Source organism: Mugil cephalus, chromosome 10, assembly GCF_022458985.1.
Source record: "Mugil cephalus isolate CIBA_MC_2020 chromosome 10, CIBA_Mcephalus_1.1, whole genome shotgun sequence".
Taxonomy (NCBI): Eukaryota; Metazoa; Chordata; class Actinopteri; order Mugiliformes; family Mugilidae; genus Mugil; species Mugil cephalus.
This window is the reverse complement of record NC_061779.1, coordinates 3,985,330-4,006,954: the sequence shown is the minus strand read 5'-3', so window position 1 is coordinate 4,006,954 and position 21,625 is coordinate 3,985,330. Positions and strand designations below refer to the sequence as shown.

The following is a 21,625-nucleotide window of genomic DNA, read 5'->3' as shown; positions in this document are numbered from 1 at the left end:
AAATATTCAGGAAACATGAATGATTCAAACTGGTATTTTTGTTTGAGACAAACGAAGGTCATTGTATTCAAACGTTTCAGGTCCTTTGGATGTTACAATTCTCAGAGTCTGATGATCAGTCGACCTGGGATTCAAGAGATGGAAGCAGCCTTCCTCCGAGAAATACCGTGGCAAGTTCTCCGAGACGCTCGGAAGAGCCCATACGTCTAGCACCTTGACAAAGCTTGTAGCCAAGAGAGATGGCGATATTTAAGAAGCGAAAGCAATTATTGTTTTTCCTTTTACATTTCCTGCATTTTATTTAGTGTAAGAAGTTCTTTTTCCCTCCTAAAGAGGCTAAAAACACCAGCAGCTATTGTGGGTTATGTTTTTGTAATCCCATCACATCACATCTGCTACTTTTTGAAATGCAGAGCTACACGTAAGTCATGAGGAATGAGTCCTGGGTGAGAAAACGTCGAGTCTTTCTTGATATATTGGATCTTTATATTAGAAGATTAACGTTGTATGTTAAGACTGGGTCAACTTCCTGTAGCTCCAGGCTAGTTTTACAAAGTAGACTGTGCACAAAACTGCATGAAAACCTTCTGGTAATACACCATGAAAAGAAAGGGGGGGGAAAGGCCACACACTCTAATATTTCACTGAATCACCTTTAGCTTTGGTTACAGCAGCTTTCTCTGTGGCATTGTTTTAAATCCTGGCATTGTCATCTTGGAATAGGAGCGTGCCATCATCAGGGAAATTAACATGGTTGTTTTGAAAGATGAGAAGCTACTCGTTGCATCAGTTAATGTTAAATAAACTGAAAGCTTGTGCAGTAATTATCTAACAGGAATATACAAGCAAAAAACACACAAAACTCCTGTCACACACCACGACTGGAGGAAAACCCTCACTCAAACCATCATCCCTGCGTCAGGGCGCATCAGATAGCGGGTCAGCACAAGCAGTTTTAGTTGAAAAATAAGATTTATAACTCACATTTAAGAATGGGGAGCGTGTGAAAAGTCGTCCCTCCTCCTGGCGTTCTGGCGTGAGGCCTCTCTGGATGTCCGGCCACCTGAACCAGCTGCGTCCTGCGTGGCACACGGAGTCACGTTGGGCTGTGGATACGTCCTCACAACCGAAGCGGATTAGGAAACATATGGGTGGACGCACCAGTAGTTGTAAAACCGTGCTTCAGTGCGGCTGGACAGTCGGCATGACTTCCAGGGGTTTGTGGTGCTTGAAGAGTGTTTCTTTTCTTTTCTTTTTTTTGTCCAGCTTTTTTTTCTCTCTCCATTTTGTACAAATAAACCGCATGCAAACGGCACACATTCAGCCATGTCATGGACGGCGTTGTTATTGTCACGGTTCGCACCAACACATTTTTTCCAAGAGTGTAACTTTTTTGAAATCGCGGCTGCAAGTTCTAAACAGCTTGTTCCCCTTTTGTCTTCTTCCCACAGCCTGTTATTTCCCTCTTCCTGGACTTGTCTGTTTGTGTGTCTAATATCTGTCATTTGTCCATTTAACACGAGCTACGAGCTACAGCCCAACGCTCCCACGCGAGTTTGCGCCATCCTCAATCTCGCACGTGCATTTGATGACTGACCGTCGTCCATGTAAAATAGTCGTAGTTACAATGTGCACCAAAACATGTGTGTAGTTTTACGTATAAACACAAATGCACACACACACAAAAGAAAAAAAAATCACATAAGCCTTGATATGTTTCGTTTTATTAAAAAATAAACAAATAGTGGAGCCCGTGACTGAGCATGCGTCGTGCCTTTGCCTTCCTGAACAGCAGGTGGTGATAAACAGCAGTCGTGGGCAGAGCCGTATGATCGGATCGATCCAAATGTCGATAATATAAATCTTTCGCCGTTGATCGATTCCAACGTTAAGAGATCGATACTTAATTTTCAGTTTATCTCTCGCAGGGCTGCAGCGGTTTCATTAAAGTAGCGACCTGATTGTGTTCGTCTGCAGTGCTGTTGTGGTCACAGACTACAGCAGGGTTTGTTGTGAAGCGATCATTTTATCCACTTTGTTTATTTGAGGAAAAATAAAAAATAGAAAGAGGTGCAACGAAGGGAGAGATTTAATTTCATAATTCTAATGCAGTTTTTGAACATTCTGCCTGAAAAATAATTTATTTTCATTTGTTCTAAAGTGATCATTTTGTTTTATGTCTGAGCACAAGCTTCTACTGTGATAATAAAGTATTTTCCACTTTTCACTTTGCCCAGATTCTACCTTGAATTTTAACTGACCAATAATCCACGTGTAATGCAGAGGTAGACATATTATATAAATACTTCTGTTCGTGGGTACATTTATGTATGTGTATATAGAGTTGTGCATGTATATATGCATATATGAATCATGTTTTTCTATTACTTGTATACCCTTTGTATATTTGTATTTATCTTTTCTTACTTTCTTGTGTATCAGGTTTTGTTTGTTTGATTTAAAGAAAAAAAAAAGGGTTCGGCATTTATAAGCTATGCTTCAGCCTTGACCCGTTTTGCTCAGCTATTCTTTCTTTCTTTTTGTATATCTTTGTGATTGCGTGAAGATTTTGATGCGTATCCAAATAAAGTACATTCATTCATTCATTTATTCAAAAGCCGAATGACAAAAACGCTAAAAATGTCTTGAAAATTGATTCAGATTTAGATTCAGACCGATGACGCATCCAACTTTATTAATAACGAGTATCTGTACTGGTATCGGCGGCATTGGTCCTGTGTTTACTTGTATCGATATCAAATCTAGCAGTGTGGTATCGCACATCACACACAGCATCCGGGTGAGATACGAAACGACAACACAAAACCCGTCACATGACATTACCTAAAAGTAATTCAGTGTGACTTGCGAGAGGTGAGTGTGTGCGCGTTCATACCCAATTAATAACACAAGCCTGCGAAACGTTTGCAGATATATAACCGTTATACTTGAAATATTACAGGACGAGAGCAACGGGGGGACCGAACGAGTTGACAGCTTCCTGTATAATTTACGCCAGTTTGTGGGTTTTAATTTCACTCAAGTTTGACTTGTCCTTTTGTTTGTAGTTGTTTTGTGTGGTAGTCTGCGCTGCCGCTGTGTCCTGACGCATGCATGCGCATTATGTAAGCACGGGAGGGATAAGCTTTGGTTAAAATAATGATAATATAGGCTATTACTAATAATGAAGGGGAAAGGTGAGCGTTCAAAGCTTCAAACAAAAGTGTTGAGATAATCAGTAACCAGAGACCCTGAACCTACAAAGGGAGGATTAGTCATTTGTTTGTATTTGTTTGTTTGTTTTTCTCACAATCAGTAGCTCAGGACAGGCTAACGTGATGACAAAGTCGTCATATGTATTCAGAATAGTGTTTGACTTTATTTATTTGATTAACATCATGATTATCAGCTGATACAGTGTCTATGAATGAAAGACATCTCAAAATTAAATGTTTACCGAATTACAACAAAAGTTTAGATCTACTTTGCCTAATTAGGAAATGTGTTTTTCAGTCATGAATTGGCTTGAATTAGCATCAATGATTGTGACTCATCGGGGCACCATTCATTAGGGAAAGAGGACAGGGACAAACAGTCCCTTCCTCAACTACAGGTAAGTATGTGGCCGATAATGGGAGTGGGAGATTCCTGTTTAGACCTCAAACTTCCCCCGAGTCCCTTAGACCTGAAGAAGCTACTCAGATGAAAAAACTCAAAAAACTCTACAAGTCCAGTTTTTTTTTTTAGATACCGTGACCTGGATGACTGAGAATCTTCACAGACTCGTGGTTATAATAGAAACATCTCTATTATCTGTATCTATCGAATCTGGCCCGCAGCATGAATCTGCAAAAAGTACATAGAAGACTGAAATCTTTCAGTGAAAATTATAACTCCTATTCCTATTCTGTTCACAGTTGTAGAAAGAGAAGTGGATATAGCTCAACACTGAGACCCAGATCTAAACGACAGACAGCTATGTGCACAAATTGCACCTATTTTTCTTTAAAAAAAAGTTATTTTTTAAAGAATAGTAAATGTAAATGTGATTTACTTATTCTTCTTTACACTAAAACAAATGGAAAAAGTCTGGAGTTGTTATTGCTTATAGTTTATTATGCAGTTATGTTAAATATTATATTAATATTGCTAAATATTCAGTCGAAACCTCTTCTTCTTCTTCTTTTTTTTGCAGTTTTGCATCTAGTTAAGTAAGTTGCTGGAGCTTTAACTCAATAAAAATTTTTTTTTTAAAATGTCTCCCTCCAGGATTCTTCGCCTCGTTGATTGTAGGGACCTGTTCCTCCACCATGGAGTCTGTCGCTGACTTCTTAAGTGTATTCAATGTGGAGGTCAGCGGATTTTCAGTGACTCTCAGCCTCCTCCTCATTTTTCTGGGCCTCCTGTACTGGTAAGTAAATGCCTGTAGGTCCGTCTCAGAGGTGCTGTAGGAATTAAGCCAGTTGCATTAGTTGGGTGACTCTTGTTTGTATACCCTTTAATATATCTCCTTTCATTCCTTTCATTCATTTCGTATTTCTTTTGCATCCAGGTATTCAGTCTACCCATATTCAGTCCTCTCCCGATATGGCATCAAACATCCGAAGCCATCGCCTTTCTTTGGAAACTTATTCATGTTTCGTGAGGTAAGATATCGTATAACAAAGGAAAGTGCAGTAATATTCAGTCCATTTTTGTCAAGCCGGGACTTTTGCGTAGTCGTAGGTCCTTTTTATTAGGCCTCGAGTCGACAGCTGTCAAACTGTTTCTGTGCTTTAAATTAGGCAGTAGTTTTGACACTGATCATGTTTTTTTGTTTTTGTTTTGACATTATTTTCAGGGCTTTTTTAAACCTCTTAATAATATCATAAATGAACATGGCAGAGTTTGTGGGTAAGTAATAGATACTTTCTACGTCAGCTCTTTACATTTTACAGTTTTTAATTCTTCTTACTTACTTGACTTTAGGGTTCAGCATTCGGGTTTGTTGAGTTGACTGGGACTCCGCGCATCAGGTTTATACTTTATGTTTCAGGTATTATTTGGGACGGAGGCCCATTGTGGTGATAGCTGACCCTGATATGCTCAAACAAGTGATGGTCAAGGACTTCAACAACTTCCCAAACAGAATGGTAAGCACGTTGGTGAAGTGCTTATTTGTGACTCCAACACAAGCTTTAATAACTCTAATAGTAACTTTACCCTTTTGTCTTTCTGTGCAGGCTTTTCGATTTGCTTCCAAGCCCATGAGTGACTCTCTACTCATGATTAGAAATGAACAGTGGAAGAGAGTACGGAGCATCCTCACCCCAACCTTCAGCGCTGCCAAGATGAAAGAGGTGAGTCAACAATGTTCTGATCCTCTTGGTTTCTTTGTTAATGTCATGATCTATAACATCATTTCCTGCTGTTTAGTTCTGCTCTTGTTGAGTTTGTGGAACCAAAAACATCCCAAATGTGTGACTGTATTTTCCGTTCAGAGGTTGCATTTACATCCGTCCTGGGTAAGTGGGCAGCTTAGAGTTCAGGGCTCATTGAGGTCGCATTTGACTGATCCGATCTCAGCCCAGAGAGTGGTGCTCTTGCGTGAGCAGAATTTTGCCTCATTCGTCCAAAAACGAAGACAACTGCCATTATAAAATGTTTTTCTGAAATAGAAAAAGCCTGCAAGGTCAACTGTGACATGTGCAACACAGTACAGGATTAAAATTACCTTCCTCAAAGGCCTACGGGGCCGCAGCTAAACAAAAAAAGGAAACAAAATGTGCTGAGAATATGTTGCGGGAGGGGAATACGTGCTTTAGGATCAGCTGATGTGTCTAGATAGACTTTCATGAGCTAGACTTAGAACGAGTGCCATAAACCGAATGAACGAATTTGCTAAATATAGCTTCAATCCAAGTCACCCGACGTAACTGATTGACATTTATGCACAAGCCCCTTATCAGTGAATAAATGCAACGGGTTGATGAATACCTTTATGAGCACTCAACCACAATTGCTAAACACTTCTGTCATGTTGAGCGTGCTCTTTGAGCAGCACACACCTTTTCCACAGCTGACTTTTGGAGATTCTCAGAAGATGGGGCAGTCCAGGCTCCTCTTCAGAGACTGCAGTTTTTTTTTCTTCCTTCCTCAGTTTAACCTCGGCTGCAAAAACAGAGCATCACATTCACTGTCACTTTTACAGGCTGATGCATGAATGACACCACACACACAGGGAAAAGCTGAGACTTTTGGTCAAACTCTGTGGTTGGAGGAGAATCCAACACTTAGTTTCCCACCCGCAACGTCATTCCCCATCAGAAATGCCACACCATTAACAGGCACTGCTGGGCAAACAAGAGGAAACAAGTTTTGACTGGATGTATACTAAATGAATCAGGAACACACCTTGCTGAAGACGTGTTACGTAGTGGTGTGAATTCATCTTCGACCGACAAAAAAATACATATAAGCAGAGAGTCTTCAACGAAAAGGAGGCGGCTGTTAGCAGCATGTGTCTATTTCTGTTTGTTCATAGTGGTTAATTCAGAGGGGATGAAAGTGTGCTACAGTAAACAGTGCTATACACCGAACACAATCAGCTGAAGTGATACACTGTGAACCACAGGTCTGGTTCAGCAACACTGGTGTCACAGGAAACCATCAACTCTCTTTTAACTGGCCCAAACCCCTTTCTACTCTTCTGAAATCAAACAATTGCCAGCGACGTGACAAGTTTTAAGACAGAAGAAACATTCCCTGTCTTCCTTTATTTGAATAGCTTTGACTGCGTGTTTTACTGCATGGTAAATATTAGCATTGCTCTGACAAACAGAGCTTGTGCTCATTAGCAAGCTCTGCTGCTCCAGCTAAACCTTCAGTTCATTCAAATATACGAGTAAACGCCCCGGGAGACTCTCCTTAAAGTTGCTGACATAGGGCTAACAAAGGGAACTAAATTTGGTGGCTTTACAGGAAGCACACACATCAAAAAAACGTACCTTTTCACTAGTGAACTCTCTGTGGCCTCTAAACTCATATCCTGGAACAATGGCAGTTTTGACTGTTTCATGCCCATCCTCTAGAGGCAATGTAGCAACAACCGCCAGGAGTTACCAGAATTCAGAAAGTCACCGCATAGCAGGGGCGTCACTAGGTTTTAAGGACAGGGGAGGCTTAGCCCCCAGGAGATACACAGGAAATAAATAGCTAAAAAAGACTGAGAATTTATTTTATGTTATTATTTCAGTCTATTTTACAACCAAACACATTGCAACAAGAAACTAATGCCATGCACTCAAAAGTTGGAAAGTAGGAGCCTATTTCAGCCTCGCGAAAACTAGGTACCAATGAAATATACTTGGTAACGTCAAACAAAGTGTAAGGTAAAGAGGTGGATGTAGCGTGGGACTGGTTAGAGGGGGACTGAAATGCACATGGACTCTGAACTCAGGTGGTGTGAAGAAAGTCTCGAAAGTTTGAAAAGCAACCGAAGATAAAGTTAAAAAATAACGAGGGGGGAAAAGTTACAAAGCGCAGAAAGAAAAAGGCTAGCACCACTCTGACAACCTGGCTACGTAAGGAAACACGCAGACTAAATACAAAGGGAATGATGAGGCACAGTGCAAACAAACAGGGACAGAAGCCACACAGGGGAAGTGAACACGTCTAAAATAATAGCGAGTTAGTGACTTGCTAAATAAAACAGGAAATGCTTCAATTATCACACGTGTCTTTATTACCATTGATTTTTCTGTCACAGCTTCGGTCCAGGATTCAGTTGCAGTCTGAGCTTTGTTGTTGCTAAGTTTTGTACAGATCAACATTGAATTTAAATAAAGAGCTGCACCTAATGCAGGAGGTCACCCACCAACCAAACAACAAAAGCTGAACGTTGGTGCAAAACCAGTAAGTGGGGGGGAGCTGAAGAAGCAGTATGTTGTAGAGGAAATGCTGCCTTTTTTAATATAAAAACATTTTAAGTTAAAGCTGTACAAATGCACTTCCAATAAAGTGAGTACCGGCAAAACCGGTTGTCATTTAGTTACTTTTAAAATCAAGTAATCAACAAAGTTCTTTTTTAAAGGAGCAATTTGTAATCAATAGTTGGATAACTGTGGCAACACTGGTGTAGATAGTAAAATAAAAGTATTGACAGCGTCTGCAAAAACAGTTGCACCTCAAGTGGGGGTGGGATTAAATTGCATACAGAGCATCCAGAGCACATGTCAGTGCTGGCTGAGTCCGCATGTGGAAACGCATTTGAATGTGACCACAGGATTTTCCAGGTCAGAAGTCAAAACAAGGTCTGATTGTGGCCTTTATCTCTGTGTTTGCGTGCAGATGGTTCCGCTCATCAACACAGCGATCGACGCCCTGATGAACAACTTGAATGTCCACGCAGAGTCAGGAGAGGCCTTCGACATCCACAAGTAATCACGATGACCCAAGGCTATGCCGGTTATTTTAAATGATTACCTGTCTCGTGTCTTATCGTTGTTTTGGTTTTATTTTCATTTTCTCAGGTGTTTCGGCTGCTTTACCATGGATGTCATTGCCAGCGTAGCATTTGGGACTCAAGTGGACTCGCAGAATGACCCGGATGACCCGTTTGTCCGCCACGCAAAGATGTTCTTCGCTGCGACTTTCTTCAGACCCCTCTTGATGTTTTTCAGTCAGTCATTTCGATATTTGTCAGACTAGTTTGGCTTATTTACGGGGAAATTAAAGCTTCTAGGACTAGGTTAATTAGCTGGTGTATGTTAGTGTTTTATTTCTGATCCTAGCAGAGGGGAGAGATGTTGGTTGAGGTCTAGTAGCATGTCCCATCATTTCTTACCTCCTGCTGTTGGCTAGGCTAATTAGCTGGTGTTTTCCAGTGTTTTACTTCCGTGGCTAGGCTAATTAGCTGGTGTTTTCCAGTGTTTTACTTCCGTGGCTAGGCTAATTAGCTGGTGTCTGTTAGTGTTGGTTGAAGTGTAGTCGCATTTCCCATCATCTCTATTACCTACTGCTGCTGGTTAGGCTAGGCTAGGCTAGTTAGTGTATCATAGGTAAGATTTTTTCAAACGTCATTGATCCTTGTATATATACATATGTATACATGTACAGAATTGGCCTTCCAGGATGGTTAACACATTTTAATGTTTGTTTGTCCAGTTGTTTTTCCCTTCCTAGCTACGTTTCTTGTGGGAATCCTCCCAAACAAAAGACAAAAGGTGATGAGTCACTTTTTCAATAGCACCATCAAGGATATCATCAAAAAGAGAGAGGAACAGCCTTCTGAGCAGGTCTAAAAAAAAAAAAAACACAAATTCACGCAAATGTCTTAATATACAGCATTTCCAAGTACAATCATTTTATGTTTTTCCACAAATAGAGGAGGAGAGACTTCCTTCAGCTGATGTTAAATGCTCGAACCAGCAAAGAGTGTGTGTCCTTGGAACAGTTTGACACGGCAAATCACGACGACGAGGCGGATCACAAAACGCAGCCGACGCAGCCGTCGACCTCGGATCAGGACGACAGCCACCCGCGCACGCAGGAGCCATCGGCCAGGGGTTCACAGAAAAAGATGATCACAGAGGATGAGATAGTGGGTCAGGCTTTTGTCTTTCTCGTGGCTGGCTACGAAACCAGCAGCAACACGTTAGGGTTCGCCTGCTACCTGCTGGCGCTTCATCCCGAATGTCAACGCAAAGTACAAGAAGAGGTGGACGATTTCTTCACCAAATATGTGAGTGTGCTGCATTCTGTGCCTTTTCTTGTGACGTGAGATAGCGATTGAGGACAGTGGTTTATCTCATGCTGTAACTCCCTTGAATCGCAGACAGACCCAAGTGGCAGAACATTAACGACAAAACTGAAAGTTAACTTAGCATAAACAATACGCAGAGCATGCGGGAAAAAAGCACTTTAACAAAGGAAAATACAAACAAAACAAATACCTTGTTGGCCGCATGCCCCTAAGTGTCCGTATGACCAGCATCAAAAGTACAACAAGTCCATGACCTTCTTTCTTCCTGTCATGAGGCACTTTCAAAATAAAATACTGCTACTAAATAAAATAGTGCATGAGAATAAATGTATAATTAATATGATTCTAAATTATGACGTTGAATAAAAAGAAAAACAAATTGGATAAATGATCTAAAAAATATGAACACAACAGCAGTTACACACACTACTTGTTGTTGCAGGACACGCCAAATTACTCAAACGTCCAGGAGCTGAAGTATTTGGACATGGTTATCAGTGAAGCGCTACGTCTCTACCCTCCTGGATTCAGGTAAAAGAAGACGCCATTAACTGTTACAATTATACTCACTGAGACCACATACTAATCCTACTGTCCTGTCTAGGTTTGCACGAGAAGTCTACCATGACTGTGAGGTGAATGGCCTCTTCCTGCCCAAAGGAATGACAGTGGAGATCCCAGCCAGCTTTCTCCACTATGACCCAGAATACTGGTCAGAGCCTGAGAAGTTCATCCCTGAGAGGTGTTTAACTTTTGTCTACACCACTCTCAGTTAGCTTAGAAGTTTGCAACAGCCGTACAAAATACACTTATTTAATACTGTTAACAGCCACAGTTTACTAGACTACACTACCAGTCAAAAGCTTTAGAACAGCATCAGTTTCCTCTGGTGTAGTTGGTCAGAGCTTCATCCAACAGCAAGATAATGACCCAAAACTTTAGTCCAAGCTCTACCAGAACTACCTCAGGATAAAAACAAGATGGAAAGCTTGAAAACATGGAGTGGACCATGGCCCAGTCTCTAGACTTTAACCCCATGGAGCTGGTTTGTGATGAACTGGACAGAAGAGTGAAAGCAAAGCTCCCTACAAGAGACTCACGTTTCTGGGAACTAATGCATCAAAACTGGGCAGAACTCTGAAAAATATTTGATTTCCATTTCCAAGTTTAGAATATATTTTGGGTTATAAATTGATTCCATGATTTTTGTTTTGTTTTTTTGTCTGTGCTTTTACTACAGAGTAAAATGAGACATTAACAATAAAAAAAGGAAAGAAATATTGGAGTGTTCTAAAACTTTTGACCGGTAGTGTATACTCTCCATTGTACATACTATCATAACGATAAACACCAGCTCACGAAATAGCTCCCTTCGGCTGACTCTGTATATTTGCTTGGTAAAAGCTGCTGGTTGATGGTTGTTGCCTGGAAGACAAACTTCCGATCCACACACGTTTTGTGGCAGAAAGTTGGACGTCTCCCACGGGAACTGATTATGCTCCTGCAAAGATCTGCCTGGCTAATGAAAATATCTGGGTACACATCATCCGAGCGCCCTGGAGTTGAATTTGTTTGCAACTAAACGGTTCTGACTGGTTGTATAACATGCCTGAATGCATGCATGCTGGGCTTGGTAAGTTTCAAGCACGACTGTCTGAGTCACTGACACTGTGGAACCTATGGCGTTCAAATCCATATGTGTATAAATGAAGCTTTTTACCTATTGTGGTTAATTATTATTATGTGGTTAATTATTATTATAATATGTTTTTATCTACTGTACATCTGTTTTTTACTATGGACACTTCACTGTGATAGTGGTAATTAATGATTAAACAGTCTTAACTTGTGGTTTAATCTCCAGGTTTACACCGGAGGCTAAAGCCGCACGACATCCGTATGTGTACCTTCCATTCGGGGCCGGCCCCCGCAACTGTGTAGGAATGAGGCTGGCCCAGCTGGAAATGAGGATGGCTTTAGTGCATCTGTTCCACCGGTTCAACGTTGTGGCCTGCTCTGAGACAAAGGTAGGTCGGAGTAGAATCTCAGGAAAAGAGAAAAAGATTTGTTGAGAGTACATTTTACAAGAAGGAAGTAACAACTTGCTCGGCGTATCTACATTTACATCTGTAAACACATTCAATGTTATTATACACTAGTTCTTTACATTATAATATAAATTAGGTCTGTCCATACAGAAAGGGTCTTCATAAAGGGTAAATGTAGGAATGAGCAAAAGCTGCTGGTACAGTACACCGATTACCAATAATTACAAATTCCACTTTGTTTATTGGACAACTGTAATTTCTACAATATACCAAATGATACTGTATTACCGGTTATCTTATCTCACCTTTGATCGTTTATCTTTTTTTTCTCCCATCTTTCAGGTTCCTATTGAGTTGAACTCAACAAGCACCCTTGGACCCAAAAATGGCATATTTGTGAAACTCACAAAGAGAGATGTGTAGGAAGTTCAGTCATATCATTAAATAGTCACCACTGATCTTCTAGGACGGGACAGCGCCACAGAATCGCTGGCTTCTGCCTTTTTCTTCTTGATTTATGTTAAAATATTTCCACAGTTACTGATCATGCCTTATTGTGCACATGTAACCAGCTAGAAAATGGGCCAAGGTAACATTATATAATTATAACATTGCAGCTCTAATAATAGATGATTCATAACTGCAATAGTTGAAGTGCTCTTTACCTGTATAATCAGGTAGATATATACATATATATCTTGCATTCCATCCTATCTCCCTGTCAATGATGATCCAAAAAGGGACAATATGATTTGTGTGTTCTTTGAAAAAATAAATGAGTGAAACTGCATTGGCATGTGTTTATTATCACTTCATTTCTATTAGCTCATAATAGACATAACAGCAATAAGCACCATCCCAAATAGATCCGTAGTCATTACTGTTATACATCAAAGCTCTAACAGTATCCATCTCATCTACAACATCACAACTGCAGCTTTATACTTGATTATGATCAGTTTGAAGTCTGTTGCATCACACACAATTAAGCCCCCCCCCCCCCCACACACACACACGCTTTGTTGCTCAAACTAAAGTGCATCTCATAACTGAATATGATAGAGAGTACATAATGACTTATGAGTAGGTGATGATGTACTCTGGATAAATCTGCTGCTTTTCAAAGATGACATATATACTAGGGTCCTTTTCGTTGTCAACGCAGCTGTCGTACAGAGTTTTGCTGCTTCCTTTTGGAGGGGGGCGGACGTAGCTGCTGCTACCCCTGGTGTAGTCCCCCACCAGGACCAGAGCGACAAACATGATCTTGTTTCGGTTTCCTTTGAGCTTAGCATACCTGTCTGAGTAGGATGCATCTCTGGCAAAGTAGCTCCCTAAAAAAAAAAAAAAAAAAAAAACATAAATGACACTGAAAAGCAGTGCTTTTTTTTTTTTTAATCTTTAGCAAATTACTGAAGTCTGTATTTATTTATTTTTTTGGAAAACACATTCCTTTTATGGCTTGACAGCTCCTGGTTTTTATACTGTAATTTCAGCATAATTAGAATGAATGAGGAGGCTGCATTGCTTCACCTTTGCCGTAGGCCGTGCCATGGACACCACACATCCTCCAATCAAAGTTCTGCTCACAGATGGCCTCAATCAGGGACTCATCTGTCCCGTGGAACAAGTGCTTTTTATCCACAAGCTTCCCGCCGTTCCTTTTCTTCATCTGATCTTCCTGCCTGGAGAAAAAATAAATAAATAAATAAATCATGTGAGAATGTTATTTATGGGGACAAACTTGGCTTTCTTGCAGAACTTTATTAGATGGACGCCTTCATGGCCTACATCACAGTACACTGATGTCACAGCGTTAGCTGGAGGCTAAACAGAGGGAAGCTTGAAGAGAACACCGTCAACCACAAAAATGTTGTCTTTCTGTATTTTTGGGGGGCCAAAACCGTAAAAGAAAAAACACTAACCAGTTGTAGACAACTTTGGTTGAATGTGATCAAAAGAAAGAATTGGAGTGAGACAATCATCAGCACACCTGATGTCAGGTAAGATTAATATCTAATACTTAATTTTGAGCCTCGATAACGTTATGGGTTAGACTAAATTGTGAGACCGAAATAACGTTAAGTTCCTACTTTTTTTGGAGGATTCTTGATACATGCTAATGCTAACCATGAGCTAATACAATGTTAGTTGTCTGTTTCAGGGGAGTCCAAGCAGAAGTTGCATTTACTAAGTTATCCTCCACAGTTGTTACGCTTCTTCTAATAATAACTCTTGTAATAACTTTGTTGGAGAGGCTTCATTTGATAAAGACAGAGGAGACTTCATCCCCTCTGTGGTCTCATATGGTCAAATTGTCCATCCAGTGAGTGAGAGTGTAGAGGTCGGTGAATATAGTCCCCGTCACTCGAGAGTATTCAAGAGTAAAATATGCATTTTCCTCGTCCATTCTTCCCAAAACACTCTTCCCACTGAATTATGTTAACTGCCATTTACAAGCTACAGTGTTTGAGATGTTTTGCCTCCAGCTAAGCCGCGCCCCTCAAAAAACATCACACTGTGTCCTCTGTCTGCAGCCAGGGGAGATGTGCTTTTCATAAAGACAGGGCAAACAGCTAATCTAGAAGAAGACAGGCAACCAGTGGAGACCTCAATCAGTTCCTCTGCATGAAAATAAATAGTCCAGCACACAATCCCTGCAAAACCCCTTTTTTCACCTTTGGACAGAATTTCTGAAAAGCTAAGCTGTTGGTAGAGGTTTCTTAATCACTAAATATCACTTTTCCTATCCCACCCGCTACTAAAGTCAAACTGTTAAATAAATGGATTACCATTGAAAGAGATTCCACAGGGAGGGGTTCTGGATCCTCTGGATGCTGTTGATTTTACTCTGAGGCAGGGTGCGCACGAACAACGTCCGAATCATGTTATATTCGCTTGCATTTGTGGAGAGTAGTACAAGCTGAAAGAGAAGTAGTACAGGTAAGCAACTAATTTCATAAAAAAAAAATGCACTGTTTATCAAAACAACAAAATATAGTAAAGTATAGAAAGTATTTATCACAATATTCATTCTCTAAGATACCTTGTATCCAACATCAGGGAGTGCATTCTTGTCCCACTGGGATGGGATACTTTCAGCTATGGAGGAGCTCGAGCTCTGTGATGGTGTACTGCAGGAAAGATGCAGCACAGAATTTCATGTCTTAGTGAAGTCACTTGAGGCAGGTATATACAAAACAGGGATGTTAAAATTACAAGGAACACACCTCTGCAGCGTCACCTCCACATCCTGAGCAGACACAAAGTGAGGCCTCCTTCTGACGTCCCTCTTGGTTTTGTATTTCACGTTCTCCTGATACATCCTCTCGGCTCCCGATGCATCTTTGAAGTGGAGCACATACTGCTGCTGGCCAGCGCCAAAAGGAATTTCTGTGTCTCTGTCTGCCAGGTACACATTCTCCAGGGTTTGTGAAGTGACAGTGGAAGGTGTGTCACCACCACCCTGAAGAGAAGAGACCAATCCATCAAAGTTTATCCTTCAAATGTGTCAGTGATGGGAGAAATTACTGACTTCTCATCCACTCATCATTGCAAAAATATGCAGGTACATCATAAGTCTAGGTAGAATAACCTTACTGCACAAGTGTGTGCATGGTTTTATAACCACGTTTCTGTGTTTAGAATCATGTTCTGATCAAGCTCATATGAAATAGAGCACACCTTGCTTCACTTCACCTGATTAAACTCAAATAAAACTCAGCTGTGTTTTCTGACATTTTGTTGGTTTCATGCTCCTACAAGAGTCACAAAAAAGGCTCACAAAGCATCTAAGGGATCTCCCCGTTAAAGAGTAGCACTCATATGCGATTACAACCTGACTCAGGAGGCACAACATAAAAGTGAATACACATGATGGAGTTACAAAAAAAATAAGGATTTATCTCATTAACAAGAAAACAAAAGATGACAGGTCAGATATGGTGAGCTTCTGCAGCTGAAAAGTCATCCTCCTAGGCCTCTTCAACAGGGCCCTTTATTGAGTCTTCTCAGGTGTGACTGGTTAAGGTGATTAAACACAGGCCGAACACACTGTCACAGCCAGTGGAAGTTGTTCCAGGAGTCCTGAAAATGAACAAAGCCCCTTTGCGACCATGCACCATCTTCCAAGAAAAGCAAAAATCGATGTCCTTACACACGATCACACACAACATCGACGCCAGATAAAAAGACGTGACTCATACAACGTAGAGCACAGTCACAAGCCAAATGATTACCTACACCAATTTAGTACCTTGGACAAAGGTTAGCAGCAATTAATTGCAACACAGTGAACCGTCCAATTACAATTACAAAGGAAGCCAAGTGACCTGCCAACAAACCGAAAAGCCGCACCCACAATAACCATTACCAACGTAGCACCACAACACACAAAGCTACTGCCATCACCCAGCTGATAACATCGCAACATTAGCCACCAAAACCGGGCTGACTTCCCAACACTTCCCTCCCAACACCAAAGGTCAAATGCACAACTGTGACATCATTCATAACAGGTTGTTCCTCTAAAAGTGATGAGGAGGGAAAGCAATGGAGGAGGCTACGGAGGCTGTCAACAAACAACATCATGAAAGAGGAAACAACCATCTCCCTATTCTCCGCTTGTCTGGGCTGTGGGGCAAACTGGCAAGATGCAAATTTATCATGAACTAAACTTATATCCAGTCTCTCGAAACCATCCGGGAAATGTTTTACGTTCCGATGAGAGCGGGACTGAACACAAAAGTGTTTGACACAAAAGCAAAGCAGCACGTCAGCAGAAGAACATCATATCCACCGTGAAGGGTGGTGGTCACAGCATCATAATTTGGGGATGCAAACTTATGCACTTATGGTCATTCTTGTTTTCTTTTACATTTTCAGCAGGTGTGCATATCCTCTTTACGCCCACCGTAGCCGTACTGTTTGTGCTTCTCAACTCACCTGTCCAAACTCCTGCCATTTTCCGTGCTCGTCCTTCCAGTACCAACCCCACTGTGTCGTAAGGATGAAGTGAGGCGGCTTCGAGGCGGAGGAGGCAGTGGAGAGGCGGCGAACTGGAGACCCTCCATATGTCATCGTCAGGAAGTCGACCGACTGCTCAGCAGGAGCTAGAGAGCTGAGAGGACAGTGAACTCCGTCAAGATGAATCGGAATCCGAACATAGCAGCAATGTAGGCGATAAGAATATGTACGCAATTATAATAAGAATACACGCATCAATGTAAAAAATATAAAACATATTGAGCGGCTCTACTCATTTTGGTCCTTTATACTTTTATTCAAAGGCATTTGCCCTGTCCCCTGGTCCCCTTGCGTTATTGGAAGTAAGATACTGTAAGTACATTTGAGATGTGGCTGAGGGAAGTCAGTGAAACTCTGTGTCTGAAGAAACATAAGATACAAAGATACAGGCAGGACAAAAGCTTTTGATAGAATACGGAGCCAGTGTTGTGATACCTGAAGGGTTTGAATGAACAAAATGCTGCAGTATGAATGACTTCTTGTTAAAGTCCTATTAATGCCTCTTCCATCCAGCACAAGCCTACATTTTCTTTAGTTGTGAGATCACCCTCTATGTGCAAAGATCTGTCTTATTGCTATTGCTAATTATACTGCTTTTATATAGCGCTTTATTATAGTGTGCAATAAAAATATGCAAAAAAAAATTAGCTTCTCTAGAACACACTTATACGCCACCTTTTTGTACCTTTGAAGAGACAGAAATCTGTAAAACAGCGACATGCCCGATGGTTTATCTATGCAGCTCGTATCATTGGCTGGGTCACAGTAGGCCTTTTCAATGTCCTCCATATTGACCATGTCCTTCCAGGTCACACCGTCGCTGTCTAAAACTTGCCATCTGTACGGCAGGTGCCAATGGACACGAGCGCACTTCTCTGTGAGATATAAACACAAGGCGCTCTTTTACAAAATGAACATTTTTGATAGAATTTTTGGTCTCTTCATGCAGAACTAATGGTACCTTTGAAGCTGCAGTGTCTGCGGATGAAGTAGAGGCAGATTTCATTCCTGTCAGCATCACTCAAGGGTTTGGCTGGACAGTCTGAACTGGTGGGAGATCCAGGATTTGAGTGGGAAACCTTGAGAGAAGCCAGCTGTGTGGAGACACTCTCCTGGGGCAGCGCTGCAGAAGACACACATTCACTGGGTCAGATGTTGCTCTTCAAATGACAAAAAAATCTGCAGAAATCATTTTTCTTAAAGTCACTCTTTACCATTGTTAACAGTACAGGGCCTTTCCTTGTGGGCCACGATGATGAATTTGTTCCTGTAGATCTTGTGAAAGTTGTCGATGTTCTCCTGACTGAATCCTCGGAAAGGCTTCTTTCCCTGCTCATCGAGGTCGTGGGATCTCTTACACGAAGAGCCGAACTTACAGCCGTCCTGGAAATGGTGCTGGCAGACGTGGAGCTTGGAGCAGGAGGTTGTGAACTTACAGGAGCCGTGCACACCGTTGCCCTTGTTGTAATGTGGACATATCTATGCAGGGATCATATTCCAATAAAAACAGAACTAAAATCAAACTACAATGAGATAAATACACAACTACATTTTATTTTTAGGAAATGTATAAAATTTTAGTTTGTCAACACAACAAGCATGAAAAGCACAGAAAAAGAATAAAAGAAGAATAAAAAGAATAGAAACAGAATTTTTTTCTATTCTATTCTATTTCTATTTCTAAATTAACTGTATGAAACCGCAAAACTATAATAAGTGATTGATATTGGTTGGTGTCTCACCAACTGTAATTATTAGTAGTAATAGTTTCTTACTTAATTATATTTTGGTACCTTTAACTTTTATATAGTTGTTCTTCACTTATTTTATTCTATTTTGTATTTTTGCACTGTCTTGCCCTGACACTCTAACCTTAAAGCCACCTCCATTTCCCCACAGGGATCAATAAAGGCTGATCTTATTGTATCATTTTTCTTCAGAAGCTTCAGATTGCTGATCTATGCGTCCCACTTCAGCACATGAAACCCACCTCTGGAAGCAGAAAAGGATCATTCTGCAGTAACAGCTGGAACAGCTGATTCTCTGTCAAATCATGAAGATCATTTCTCCTCAATATTTCCGCATTGTGTGGAACAGTCAGGCTATGGAGGTTCTTACACTTTTGCCTGAAAACGAGAACATGAAGTCTCAATTAAATGTTTTACAGGAAAAAAATGACAACATCAAAACAGGGTTTAGATATTTCAGCCTGTTTATCGCTGGTATGTGTACGTTATGCGGTTTATACTTCTGCATTAACTTGTCGCTATGGTGTCAACGCGGACCCTGTAAGCTGTGCATCTGGAGAGTGCAAGAGCTGTGATTGGTCCTTTTGGCAGTAATGTGTTTCCACAGCAGTTTTCGAACTGATTGTTTTGGATCAATAAAGATGGAACATAGCAAGGAAAGGTTAACTGAGGAGGTTTGGAGGTAGGAACATTCGTACGGCTCGTCTTCTGTGAAATTTCAAAAACATTTTCAGTCACTAGTGTTGAAGTAGATTTAACCTGACTGGCTAAACACAACAAACAAACAACAAACAACAACAAAAAAAAAGTCTATTGTTATATAAACATTTGCCTTGGGCAAAATTTCTGCAGAAGTTTTAGATGCCATTATCGAAAGGGAAGCAGGAAGTAGAATAAAAAATGAACCGCAATAGTTCCTTGCACCAGTGTTGGCTACGTCCTGCAGTACTTTAAATGAGACTTTAAAGTATGAAAAGTATGGAGGATCAACTCTGCCATAATTAAAAATAAATAAATAGATGAATAAAATAAGGAAATAAATAGAATGAATGGCATATAGTTAGGTATTAATGGATTTATTTATTCATTTATTTATGTTTAATTATGGCAGAGTTGGTCCTCCATAGAGGCACACAAAAACCAAGGAAAATTAGAAAGTCGAAAATAGTAGTAAGTAGTTTAATAGCAAATTATTCTACCATCCATTCAAAACAGTAGACCTAAAACTGATGTGTGCAGTTTGATTTTAATATTAAGAAAAGTTTAACAACTGTTTTGTCTATCACAGATACCCCAGTAGATTACCAAGCAGTAAATGTTTTCATTTCCATGTGGCCTACTGTAATGTGGTAATAAAGCAGTTAAGCATCATTTTATTATTGGATCACCATGTCATTGTTGGTTGTCAGTCAGCTGGAACTGGGTGTAGTCACACTTAGTAATGAGGACACGGAACAGGAAAGGTGACCGTGTGAGTTGTTTTCAAAAAATGAACCGGTCACGTCGGCTGCGTCGGTTGAATCCTATAATGACTTCTACCAATGAAATCTGAAGAAAATTATATATTGCATGCAGCATTTATTCAAACACAACTCATGTTCCGATTGGTTCAAAAAGCTACTGCTGTCCCATATACAACCCAGTGTAATATTAAAGGGTTTAATTTATAAATAACAACAAATCCAAATGTTTCCCTTTGTTTTAGTGCAAAGAAGTATTTGTTTTTCTATAATTTAATCTAATTTATTTTGTCTTTCTTGTGTTTTTTTTTTTTTAATGAGTGTTTACTTTTATGTGCAACAGTTAAGGTGACAAAGTAATTTCCCTCGTGGATCATTAAAGTCCGTCTAAGTCTATTACAAAACACATAACATCGCTTAAGCCTGTATAATTCTAGGCCTCAGTGTTGTGTTATGTCCACAACTCTTACTAAATCTGTGTGAACCCCTGGAATACCAATTACTTTTATTGGAAAATTGCAGTTAATGTCTTCAGTGTAATTTCTGCACTTTCATCCTATGGGCCAGATTGGACCACATGACGGGCCGCTTTTAGTCCACGGGCCGTATGTTTGACACCTGTGTTCTAATCAGACCATGACAAGTGGAAACACGGGCATTTAAAGTTTAAAGCCTGTTTAGAGTGTTTAGCCTTCCACATCTCACTACTTGTAAGAGATGTGCAGGGATAGGCCCAACCCCGTGACCAAGTTATGACTCTATGCACGCTGTTAAACTATAAAACAATATGCTCTACTCACCCGAACGAGCAGTGTCCGCAAACAAAATACTTGCACAGGTGTAAGCCGTCGCACTGCAAACACTCCCCGGCTTTTTTCTGACAGAGTCGCAGGCTGGTTTTGGCCACCACCAGACTGTCTGGCCTGGTTATCTGTCCTGATGAGACACACTCTTTTCCTTCTTGGATGGCTATTTTCCCGTCGTCCCAGAGCACTTTCCGCAGGACCTCATCCGCAACCGTGAATCTCTGCGCAATCTTCTCGTTCAGCTGCTTGAAGTCCAAACATCCCTGGTTGTCGCACAGGGTCTTGATGATGAATTTAGAGATTACCGATGTCATCGTGTCATAAATTCAGAGAAATCTACAGAGTGCGATTAAAGCTGAGGAGAGCTCATCTACGTACGTCTGTAAACCTCCAGCGTTGAGTAGCTGGTTACCGAGAAATGAAACTGAAACTTAAGGCAGAATAAAAAACAAAAGATTCTTTTCCCCCTTTGTAACTATATGGATATTTTCAAGTTGGCCCAACAGCTAAACTGCAATTGCAGTTATAATCTATCACTTTGGCTCGCAAATCATCCTTTTGTCCTTGCAAAGAAACATTCAGATTTTGAATATTTACGGAAGTACATGAAGGCACCACACATCGCATAGCAACCATGGCGGAAGTGGTGAACTGTCTAAAACAAAAATACAAAATACTAAAGCAATTGAATTTGTCTATCTTATGTTTATTTGTTTGTTTGTTTTTTTTTACAACGGTTCTAAAGCGACATGTATGTAAATAGCATTTTCTGTGAAGGACATCCTTTCATACTTTC

General features: G+C 40.6%; 2 protein-coding genes across 5 annotated transcripts; one reads left to right on the top strand and one right to left on the bottom strand.

Moving 5' to 3' along the window:
• Positions 1–2,777: 2,777 nt before the first annotated feature.
• Positions 2,778–12,580, top strand: tbxas1 (thromboxane A synthase 1 (platelet)). Of its 4 annotated transcripts, none has more exons than XM_047597085.1 (14): positions 2,778–2,874; positions 4,270–4,411; positions 4,553–4,646; positions 4,841–4,893; positions 5,036–5,132; positions 5,223–5,339; positions 8,329–8,417; positions 8,511–8,659; positions 9,145–9,275; positions 9,365–9,721; positions 10,185–10,273; positions 10,347–10,484; positions 11,607–11,769; positions 12,133–12,580. In XM_047597085.1, the coding sequence occupies exons 2-14, from the start codon at positions 4,311–4,313 to the stop codon at positions 12,211–12,213; spliced, it is 1,659 nt and encodes a 552-aa protein (XP_047453041.1). In that variant the 5' UTR covers positions 2,778–2,874; positions 4,270–4,310; the 3' UTR covers positions 12,214–12,580. The 4 variants fall into 4 exon arrangements, 3 of the variants coding, with proteins under 3 accessions (XP_047453041.1, XP_047453039.1, XP_047453040.1); XR_007113585.1 differs by lacking the exons at positions 2,778–2,874; positions 12,133–12,580 and adding exons at positions 2,963–3,022; positions 11,147–11,375 and having other exon boundaries at positions 11,607–11,749; XM_047597083.1 differs by lacking the exon at positions 2,778–2,874 and adding an exon at positions 2,963–3,022.
• Positions 12,577–21,294, bottom strand: LOC125015327 (protein mono-ADP-ribosyltransferase PARP12-like). The gene is made up of 11 exons (XM_047597082.1): positions 20,824–21,294; positions 18,806–18,941; positions 18,030–18,294; positions 17,777–17,938; positions 17,501–17,690; positions 16,735–16,909; positions 15,021–15,256; positions 14,837–14,924; positions 14,583–14,713; positions 13,324–13,475; positions 12,577–13,124 (listed from the first exon to the last, which is right to left on the bottom strand). The coding sequence occupies exons 1-11, from the start codon at positions 21,141–21,143 to the stop codon at positions 12,868–12,870; spliced, it is 2,112 nt and encodes a 703-aa protein (XP_047453038.1). The 5' UTR covers positions 21,144–21,294; the 3' UTR covers positions 12,577–12,867.
• Positions 21,295–21,625: the final 331 nt, after the last annotated feature.

Bases quoted from the DNA above. Each gene is read 5' to 3' on its own strand.
- tbxas1 (XM_047597085.1), top strand. From the start codon at position 4,311: ATGGAGTCTGTCGCTGACTTCTTAAGTGTATTCAATGTGGAGGTCAGC. The intron at 9,276-9,364 runs GTCTAAAAAAAA...TTCCACAAATAG, and splicing joins AGGAACAGCCTTCTGAGCAG to AGGAGGAGAGACTTCCTTCA. The intron at 9,722-10,184 runs GTGAGTGTGCTG...TTGTTGTTGCAG, and splicing joins ACGATTTCTTCACCAAATAT to GACACGCCAAATTACTCAAA.
- LOC125015327 (XM_047597082.1), bottom strand. From the start codon at position 21,143: ATGACATCGGTAATCTCTAAATTCATCATCAAGACCCTGTGCGACAAC. The intron at 18,942-20,823 runs GTGAGTAGAGCA...TCTCGTTTTCAG, and splicing joins TGCGGACACTGCTCGTTCGG to GCAAAAGTGTAAGAACCTCC. The intron at 18,295-18,805 runs GTGGGTTTCATG...ATCCCTGCATAG, and splicing joins ATCCTTTTCTGCTTCCAGAG to ATATGTCCACATTACAACAA.